This window comes from Brachionichthys hirsutus, unplaced genomic scaffold (genome assembly GCF_040956055.1).
Source record: "Brachionichthys hirsutus isolate HB-005 unplaced genomic scaffold, CSIRO-AGI_Bhir_v1 contig_542, whole genome shotgun sequence".
Classification (NCBI taxonomy): Eukaryota; Metazoa; Chordata; class Actinopteri; order Lophiiformes; family Brachionichthyidae; genus Brachionichthys; species Brachionichthys hirsutus.
The window spans coordinates 1-10962 of record NW_027180438.1 but is presented as its reverse complement, the minus strand read 5'-3'; the positions used below and the strand labels follow the sequence as shown (position 1 = coordinate 10962).

At 42.2% G+C, this 10962-nt stretch overlaps 1 protein-coding gene across 1 annotated transcript; it reads right to left on the bottom strand.

The window, feature by feature from the left end:
* Nucleotides 1-2510: 2510 nt before the first annotated feature.
* LOC137914933 (receptor-type tyrosine-protein phosphatase U-like) lies at nucleotides 2511-10021 on the bottom strand (the record flags this gene model as incomplete). The annotated part of the gene is made up of 7 exons (XM_068758420.1): nucleotides 2511-2636; nucleotides 4015-4173; nucleotides 4423-4476; nucleotides 5020-5155; nucleotides 5781-5938; nucleotides 7754-7879; nucleotides 9707-10021. Coding segments are annotated over 7 exons (1074 nt in total), but the record flags the coding sequence as incomplete, so codon positions are not given.
* Between the last annotated feature and the right edge of the window lie 941 nt (nucleotides 10022-10962).

Here is a 10962-nt window from a genome sequence, read left to right as displayed (position 1 = left end):
TATATTCTTTTCTGTTGCTGAATGGTTTGATTTCATGGTGATCGACTGGATATTATCACTGATTCAGCTCTGGCTGACCTTAGCTGCACCCTATAGCCCTATAGCATTCTCTCTCTCCCAGACTGACCTGTCAGCTCCACTATGGTCTACTCTATCCAATAAACCTTGAAATAAAAAAAATACAAGAAGTTACCATCAAATATAATGTATAATGGCATCACAGTTATCAGTGAGAGCGAGGCACCAATCTCTGAAAGCATTTGGATTTATCAAAAGTGAGGCGTTTATGTAAAGGGAACTCAGCGGTTCTCAGATCAGTCCGCTCACTTCAGGTCACACCACCTTCAGGCCCTGGCCTCTTTCTGAACTTATTGTCGCACAGAGTTGGAAGATGAAGATGCAGACCCTGCAAACCGCAAACCACCGGGATAAAGCAGGGTCATTATCGACTCGGCCCTTGGCCATTGCCTTCCCTCCCACCTTAATAGATTATGTCGTGGGTGGGAGAGCCTTCGTATCAGTTTTTTTTTCCTGCCCCACATTCCCAGCACCGCCATGGGATATTCTGCCTTCTCACCAAATGACCTATTTGCCATATTAGCTGCAGCCTTCATGGACATTCTATCATCTTGGCCTGACATAATCAATGATGAATGCCGTACTGAATGGGACATTATCTAAAATAAAATAAAAATAAAACACCGCCTTTTCTCATCAGCAGCCTTGCTGGAGACCTTGTGCGACATCATTCAATATGACGGACCTTCTGGTCTACATTCTTGTTGAAAGGAATCTAGCGATAAGATGAATCCTCATGCAGATAAAGTGAGCTCAAATTGAATCGGCCGGCGTACAATTGTGAATTTGTGTGAAAATTAAGGAGGTATTACAGCGTGTAGCCTCAATACAAAGTCAGCAGGAGGGAAAGATTGGTCTTTGTATTTGTATTTACACAGTTACTCTTCTGCAGACGTCTGACACCAGGGGTGTGCTCTCGCATGGGTCGGGGGAGAAAATCCCATCATCCCAATTTGGCCTTGACAATATGAGCTGTACAAACAAGCATACAACAAGCCGATTGATTACAGAACTTAAAAAGTCGTGGATTTACACAGCAGGGATGAAATAAGGCAAACTGTAACCCATCGCTAGCAGATCTCTCATGGAAAGCAGCCCAGTCGCGTTTGTCCTTGGCTCATTTCTGTTTAAAGAGCTCATTGTTTTAGCTCTTTTATCTGGAAATGAATAACTTGTGAGTATGAATTCCAACCAGCATAATGTGTGTATAGATCCATTGTGATTGCTCTCTTTGTAGGAGGGCATAAAAATGAAAAATGAAACAAAAGAGCAAATTAATAAAGTATTCATGTGTACAGTGGCAACGACTGCAGGTAGCGTCCACTTTTAGGATTACTGGGCTGTACCATTCCCTTAATGAGATCATCTCTGTTTCTGTTGACTGCCTTGACTGAATGTGCTTTATCTGCTGGTGTGCAGAAAACAGCATAAGATTAATGAATTCATCAAGATAAACATCCCCAGATATCCCCCCCCCCCCCTCCCGTCTCCAGCTTTTTCCTTTTGCTTTCCGTTGCATTCAGCACCCTAGAAATGCTCAGTTCCAGTGCTTGAACGCAGCCCTTCAATGTGAAATAATGGCTTTTGCAGTAATTACAGACACTGTTGCTGTGACAATGAGATTAACGCCGTACTCTTAAGCATTAAAATTAGCTGCCAAAAGAAAGAGACAGCAGCACCAAACCTGGGAGCCTACATTTCCTGCAGCAACAACACATGGGGGAAAAAAAAGAGAAAATTCAGGTTTTACTAATCTGACATAAGCAGCTGCTTTGAGTTGAGTGTCATCCCCTTGCCTTTGTGTGCACCACACAATAGTAATTATGTGTGTATTTATTTATTATTTATTTTACACATTATGCAGCTTTCCAGCATAATTCACTTCCTGTAAAGGGATATATATTGCCTCACATAAACAAAGACAGATTGGAATTGAATGTGGGCGACTGACAGTGACAGTGAACCAATACCCCCCCAGCGTGGCCTTTGACCTTTATCACATCGTTTCACAATTCCTGGAGTTCACTTGTCCTGCTGGCTTCGCATTCTTCTGCTTTTTTTGTTGTTGAAAACAGCTGCCAGGGTTCTGCGTCTCGTTTAAAATGTGCACCGACAGCAGGGGCATCCAGCATATTGATAAGAAGCAGTGCAGAAAGGGGTCAAACCGTGAATCACCAGAGCTTATCAGCGACTCATATAAGACACATTAACTAGATGTGACACTGCTTGTAAAGCGCCACTTGCAGATTAAGTGTGCCCGGCCCTCGATCAATGGATCATCAAGACCGCTACAATTAAAGAGGTGGTTCAATCCTAGAGGCTCTGTTTGGTGGTAATGGAAAAAAAAAGTCCATTAAAGTTGCTAATTAACTGATAAGCGTTTATTAAAACACAGGTCAAGCAAATGAACTGTGGGATTTTTAAGCAGTTAGTCACAAAGTGGGTGGGAGGTGGTGGCAGTGGTGCTGCTGGGGGGGCATCAACAACTCATCCATCATAAACTCGTGTTTAGAAATAAATGCCTTCTCAAAGTGCAGCTGTGAAAATTTAAATGGGGGCTGGAGCAGAACAGGGCACAGTCATAAAAATGTGTTAAAATGTCTGAAGACCAATTTATAACTTTAATTACTCACTGTAATTTACAGGTATTATTTATTTATTTGGCATTTTAAAATGGAGGCCAAATAGGCAACTTTAGGAACGGCTTTGAACCGCACTAATTCAAAGCTCAGATATGATTCAAAACCAAGACTCAAGCAACTTCCATGCTTTGCAATACCGCTACTCCAGCTCATTTAATCGTGTTTAGAGGGGAGCAAAGAGACACTTGGTTAATCACCGAACTGTATGCAGCATTTGGATAATTGCAGACTTAAAGCTTTGCTATTGGTCTCTAAATTATTGGATCCAGTCCTTGATGAGCACAATTAGGACAGAGGGGAGGGGATGATCCTGCACACTTTCACAGCATTGGTCTAAAAAAAAAAAATCCAAGTTATTATGTACTCTATCAATGTACTCTTACTGGTGCTCATAATATGCAAATTATTGGAACAGTAATCAGGATGACCTTTGGTGTCCAAGATATTGATGTGTGTGTGTGTGTGTTCATGCACTAAGGCAGCACTCATCAATGAAGGACACCTGCTGAATGGATTAAAGATTATGATTGGATCTTCACAGAGTTATGATTCTCCATTATCACCTTCTTGGCTACGTAGCTGAAAGGGGAATGGTTTATAATAACGTTGCTTGAAAGCTTGAAGAATTTGGGATGCTACGCTGTTGAAATTCATGTCCTCTGCCAGGAAGAATTAAAAAAAAAAAGGACACCTCGCCAAAAAGCTTGACTGTTAGGCAACAACATAATTTATTTATTTAAATTTTCATGTTTTATACAGTATTTAGAAAATAAAACACATTGAATAAATAGAAATGTAGAAAGCGACAGATGTTTTGCCGTCTTCCTCACTCGCACGGGAAGGCGTGGTTATTCTTACGGGGTTCTCTCGGCACGAGCAGAGGGAATTCGCGTCAAAAAATCCATCTTAAAGCAGACTTGGGCCGAACACTGCAATGAAACACTTAAAGACCGGGCATGCAGATGCTTTAGTGGTCCCCACTTATAGACAATGAATGGATTGGCACAGTGATAAAAAAAATGCCAAACATCTAGGAACGACTGTGTAAAGGAGGAACAAAAAAAAAACATCTACGGTATATACACGGAAGATAAATAAAGAGAAATTAGGTCCAGGGCAACTCCACTGTACAGATATGTCTCTCAGATTTGACCAACTCCTTCCCTTCTCTCCCTCGGTTCACCTTCGACTGTCAGCTCAATGAAATTCCAATATAGTACATTACAACATGAAATATTCACCCACACAGCAGTTTGCACCATTTACAGTGTTACAAACAAACACAAAATATCACCCAGTGGTTGGCATCAACTGCAGTTCCCTGTGTTTGTTCGTAGTAAGGCAGGACACAGCTGAGCTCTTTCAATCCTGTAGTCTTGGTGTACAACAGGAAGTCCCGGCTGCCTTGACAGTGGCTGTTTATAAATTGAACTCGACTCCCGTTGCGTGTCCCCTGTTTCGGCAGAGGTAAAAGTTGCACAAAAGACAGGATAAGAGCGGCGATGGGAAAAATCAAAAAAGAAAGGGGTACCGGGAATATGTTACAGGTTGTCCAGCGAGCTTTCTCAATAAGTCGTCATGGCAGATGACATTTCATCTAGGCAGGGTGAAGGAGACAACCAGAGCTGTATACATGGACGTCACGAGCAGCGATCCAGGATGCAGGGTCAGGTTCCGAGGCGAGGGATTAGTGCTATCTGACCTCCAAGCAGTCCAGGTACTCCTGGGCCAGATCATAGCAGAAGCGATACTGCTCCTAGAACAACGATATTTAGCGCAATTATTTTCCACAACACATTTCCGTTGCTATTTTTCATGGCTGTAACAAGACAGCAAGAAAGTGTGCAGAATAACTTACAGACTGATGGACTGAATCATTTATCAAAAACCTGTTCCTTTGTTTCCTACGATTTATTTCGTCTCTCTGCGTTCACGTATTCATAAAGATGAGGACAAATGTGTGCGACTGCCCAAGTTGATTTGTTTTCAATGCATTTTTGCCTCAACATGTGCTACATGAAGAGAAATCGCACCAATATGTGCCCACGTGCTTTCCTTTTGACCCTGTATTCAATATGCTGCATCTGTAATGCCATGTCCATGCAGCCTAAACACACCTGCTCAGTAATGTGCTGCTTTTAATTACAGAAAATATGGATAATATTTCTAAATATACATATGAACATGGTTAAAATTCACAATCAGGATCTATGTCCAGAGCCTTATTCATTTGATTTCCTTCCAGAGCACTTTTTTTGTTTGTATATTTCATACATTGCAGTAAAAGCTCTTTGCTCACCATTGTTTCCACCATGTTCGGCTTGGAGTTGCGCAACGTTTTGGCCGCAAAGAACACGTCCGCCATGCTGTGGTGACGGATCATTTCCAAGATCATGGTACAGGCACAGAATGTACCACTGCGGCCGCCGCCATTCCTGCTCCATAAAGAAGACACACACACACACAGAACAGAAGAATAAAGACACGAGTGACCTAATAATGTGCAGCCTCTCGAAGGGGGGAGCTACATAGCGAAATGTCACCGTTTGACTGAGCACAGATCAAGCATGCTGTCAGAAAAGGCCAAATGGCAAAACTTTCATGATGAATATCTGGGTAAAATTCTCATTAAAATACAGGAGTGGGGATTTAATAAGATATGAGACATCTAACACACACAGCCTGACCTCCTGGGATCAGAGGACCTCAACATGGAGATGGGGATTGTTTTAATGGGAGGCAGGCAACCGCACTCAACCAGCTAATGAAAAGACACAAACACCAGAGACATTTCTCTGTAAAGGAAATTCAAGAACTCGCAAAAAAGTAGTTTGATCGTATTTACAGGAGTGAGGTGAGAAAGGTGAATGCATTGTTGCATCTCATTAGAAAGACTTTGTACTTGGGAAGCAAAATGTCCGGTCAAGCTCCTAATGGAAAGTCTGGAAGTCGTTTCCACTCAGACAAATGATGCATGACTCCCACAAGATTTTAGACGTGTTGTCTTGTTTGAAACCGCCCCCCCTCTTTTCTAGGACAGTGTAGATATCATGGACTCACAGGCAGTGGACAATGGTGCGTCCTTCTCCACACTCCATCTGCCAGTTGTGAACCTGAGCCAAAAGGCTGAGGAAGGCTTTCTTGGAGTCGGGCACGTCCCGGTATGGGGACCAACGCAGGAACTGGAAGTGACGGACCACAAGCTGACCTTCCTGAAGCTGTCGATGGGCAAGAGATTTGTGGAGGTGTTAATATATTTAGTTAATACATAAAAAGTGAGACAAAAGCTTTCAGCATTCCACATTCATGTTCCACACTCGTCTGTTTACCAGCCAGAGGGGCTTCTGTGAACACTTCAATCCTGCTAAAGTTTGACCGGAGAGTTGCTTTAATTGGAGGTTACGGAGGTGGATGAGGAAGGTGAACTGAAAACAAAGTCGAGGGGGGGTGCTAAAATCAAAGCAGAAGAATAATACTAAAAAGGACGGTCGAGCCGAGGGTAACTGCAGAGTCGAGTTACAATTCATTACCTCATTCAGATTTGCAAATGCTGACATTTTCTGGCCTCTAAAATGCCACTGAGCGGTTAACCTAAACTCAAGCTTGGAAGTGTCCCAGAAAACTAATGGTGATGTCAGAAAAGCTACCAGCTTGCCCTTCACAGTTCCATTAGTTCATCTAGCACATGCATGAGGAACGCAGCAGGCGGACGGAAGAAATGATGCTCTAACTGAGGATACCCTGTGGATTTGTTTGTTCAATTAATAGTTTGTAAATGCGAGGCTTACTTCTCTTCAAAATAAAAATGTTTCCTTTGAGAAACAAAGTATATTTCTTTCATACTTTTTATGTTGCATTGTATTACCATTCTGGAAACAGGCTAGCCTCAATGTTTCCTGCTCAGCTTTGCTCCATGGCAATAAAAGTGGTTAAAACACCCAACATTTTGCCATTGTACCGGACACCATAGATCCTGCCAGTCATCCGGATAATATTACACTTGTTAAACCCAGTTATTAGTTTCTTTATCAATACTTTTAGTATATTTTCTGTGTTTAATGGACATTGGAGTACCTTCTTAGGACAGAGGCTATTGGTGTCTTGCTCTGTGATGTCTGTCTCCTCAGGATCCTGCAGAGAGGTCACGTTGGAACATGCTTTTTTGTGTGGTTTTTTTATATGGTTTCAAGGTAACTTATGGGCTGGTTAAGAAGCAGCTGATGGGTGCACTGACAGGGTATCACTAAAGGTCAGGTAAACGGCACAAAAGCTAGGAGGGTTTGTCACCTTGAGCAGACTGCACAAGGACGCATGGGCTAAACAAGCTGCTGCAGGGGAATGTTGGACACCTACTGAGGTCAAAGGGCACGAGACTACTACTACTACTACACACACACACCCACACACACACTCACAACCCCTAAATGCATCAGTACCACATTAGAAATATTGAGTTTGTTCAAAGTCAAGATAAAAAAAAACAAAAACAAAAAAACAATTGTGCTAATCATGTCTGCTTATGAAATACGTCTTGAGAATATGTGGGATATATATGGCTCATAACATTAGCATATTATTTTCAAAAGCATGATTAATAAGCAGCAAATCATTCCAAACACTGCAAATAAAAAAAACAACTCCAGCTGGAACTGAGCTCCACATTCAAAGTTACTACATTAATATCAGGCTTCATTACAAGTAAAATAAATGAAATGTCTCCCACAGCAACATGGAGCTGAACAGGAGGCTACTTGAGTGTTTTTGTTGTTGTTGATGTCCACAATTAAAGGAAAATCACACATTTAGTGAGAAGATTAGATATTCTAACATCATATTTATGTCAACCTGACATATGAAGGTGCCTAGAAGTGATTCAGGAGCTTGCATTTACTGCAGATCCTACTATTTCCTTCCATTAAAGCGACGCAAACATCTTTTCTTGAAATACATGAACAGAATTTGTAGAAATCAAGATTTCTAGTTCACTGATAGGCTCTCTACTATTCTTTTCATCTTGTGCTCGATCCAATTACCCGAGTGATGTTCTGAACGCGGAAGAGACGGATGATGACATCATCGTCAGCCGTCCTGGACAGAAGCTCCACCGTCATTGGCCCAAACTGCTGGAGGCCTGGTTCAGGCCAGTACTGCAGACAAGGCTGAGGAGAAGAGAAGAGGAGGAAGAAGGGAGGAGATGTCAGAGGAGTCGAGGTATAGCTGCTCGAGGCAGGGCACCTGAGTATTGACAGCCATGAGCCTAAATGACAATGATAATCTACAAGTAGCCGTAAATTAAATGATCGAGAAAATAAACAACCTGCTCGTCACTGGGAACAATCTTTCACACATACCAAAATTACCTATAGTGTGAATTATTCATGAGTGCAAATAATTACCATTAGCACATCATAAATTAATAGAGAAGGAGACTTATCTTTGCTTGGGAGCGAAAAAAAGAAACAGGAAGTTAGCCGTGAGGCTGGTGGATGAACAAGCTCTCCAATCAGAGCGGCTTCAAAGATGTAGCCCCCCCGCCCCCAATGTCAACATGCAAATGTCTTCCACAATGACTTTGGGTTCTGAAGGGAGCCTTGGAGTCAGATAAGACGGTGGCATTTCAAAATGACAGAAGGGGTATTTACAGGTGACACTGGGCAGGAAGAGAGATAAACATTTATATATTCAGACAGGAGACACCGAGTGTCCGTGTGCGTGCTGGGAGGGGAGCCGCTAATCCACTGTTGCTGAGTGACAAGGAAGGAGAGGCAGACCACGCGAGTGACACAGGAAGGACAGGTGTACTAGTGACTGGCGTGGAGGGAATGTTTAGAGGGAATTCAACTTGACGATCGGAGTTAGGGAGACGGCAGAATGAAGACCGTAGGAGAGCAGGTGCGGGGAGATATGATAAGAAGACATTAATGAAATGAACAGGCTGAATGTCAAAGCAAGAGTTAAAGAGTGAACAAATGAGCCATTATCACCGGACCCTGACATTCGTGTCTTATCTAAAGGAAGGAGTGATGTGCTGGTCATGTTGTCACTATACCACCGCCCCATGTTTAATGATAAGGAATAAAATGAGCAGTCATGTTTATTCATGATTACCTCTACAGATCATTTTCAACATTCATACACAGCGACAATAATTAAGCAGTTGGAAAACTCTCAGTACAGCAGGGACCTCCTCCGAGGCCAAGCAGTCCCTTTTTAATTTATAAATTCCAGTGATTAATGCATTCACTAAAGGTAATATTAGGTTAATGCATTTTTAAAAGGTAAAAAAAAAGAGAACAATGATCAGCACCTTCATGAAGATGTAACCCCACCATCACGGAAATGGTCTACAAAGCTAAACAAACAGTGTCGTTGTTCTAACTTCTGAATAAAAGACAGTCCTCAGCTTCTGGAAAATACAGCATGATAAAATAATGCACTGCACTCATAAAATAGCTTTTTTTTTTACACTTTCAAGTTTTCCGGCGCAAACAAGTATTCCAGAGGGAAGAGTTTAACTCTTCAATTTAATTGAATCAGTTTTGCTACATTTTGAAAGTAGTTGAGACACTTTACCATTTGCAGGGATTGCTTAATTTCTTTTGCATTTAAAAGTCCAGGGGATGCATTTTTTTTTTTTTATTCAGTTGTTGCTTGTGACCTGGCTAAACTGCTGCATGTCTGACTACGGTGGAGGCATCCGCGTTTTGTTCCATATCTTTATTTAGTCATCGATGGAAAGAAAAAAGCTCCTCATCTTTCCTTCCAGACCAGTTTATTTTCAGATTTACATTTGCCAACAGTGTTTGAACTGTCAGGAATTTGGCCCTGGCGCTGCAGACTCCCTGTTCTTCCTTTCGTTAATACATGCTGCACATTTCTCAGAGGGAAGTAGAAGTCAACCTGCAGCAAGATGAATTCATATGAAATGCAACAAACCATCAAAAAGGCTTGAGCTCCATCATGTTGCTACCTTTTTGTCCTCTTACCCAAGCAGAGTTGGACTGGTTGAGCTGGTTGAGCATCACCACTGAGGTGCATCCGTAGTCGTACACGAGCCTCCAGAAGTCAGTGGTGGTACCGGGCAGCGGGTGTGGCGTCACCACGAAGGCGGCGGGCCGCAGGAAGCTGTCAGCAAGTGCTGCGTTGATGTAGTTGCTGCCTTCCCCGTCGGCGGTGACGAGGAAGGCGAGGGAGCGGTCCGGAGGCAGGACATCCATGCTACGGTTCTTCTCGCGGTTCCTGGGCATCAGAGAAATGCTGCACTCCTCCACATCCAGGTGAGGAGTCACAGAGTTCAGAGTCTAAGCAGTAAAGTGAAGCAGAAAGGAGGGTGTAGATTAGATAGTTTGTAGCTGTCTGCGTTTAAGGATGTGTTTTGGGTGCTGAGGCAAAATGAAAGGCTGAAAATGAACAGATAAGAGGAAACTAATGTGGTGGAACAGAAATGGGTTCAAAGGCAGATGGAGTCCACTCAAAATAGACTGACAAGCACAACTATCTCCAATCATCTCCGGGAAACTTGGGAAAAAAACCCACATTAATTATCAGTCAAAGCCTCCACAAGGCTTAATGGATGAAAACACATCTAACACAAGCTCATATAATATGAATAAGCACATTAGGAAGCAATGGAAATGGAAATGAACTGATTATCTAACTTGCATTCAAATTCTGTTTAGCCTAAATGAAGAGAACATTCCATCTCGTAAATTGAATATTGCTTCCCGGCTACAAATTGTGATCACAAATCTGCCATATTGTACAGCAATGAGGGGAGGAGATTGTGCTGCATGCAGAAAGGAAAGAAATGTAATTACCGTGACCAAAGGCCAGCAATCAATAACATGATTATAACTGAAATTAACTGGACAAGCCAATACCATTATATGAAAGACAAATAGATGCTCTTGACCCCGATGTGAAAACCTGCTGAAGGAAATGTTGTCTTTCCCACTGATGAAAGTTGTCCTTGGGTTCATTATTATTATTACTTTGCTGCTCATGCTTTTATTCTCTAACATTCTGTGAGATTTACATTCTAAAAGATCTACAGTTCAAGAAAAGATACACACAGGAGGGCAAGTATAAAAGCATCCATGAAAAGGATGTATAATAGATTCACAATTAGCCTTCTGTTGTCAAATGGAAGAAGTCATGTCGCATCAAAGTCTGGCACGGTGGATAATAACATCTAAGCCCATAATAGTAAAAGCGGGGCGGAAAGAGGTTTGACACCTCATAC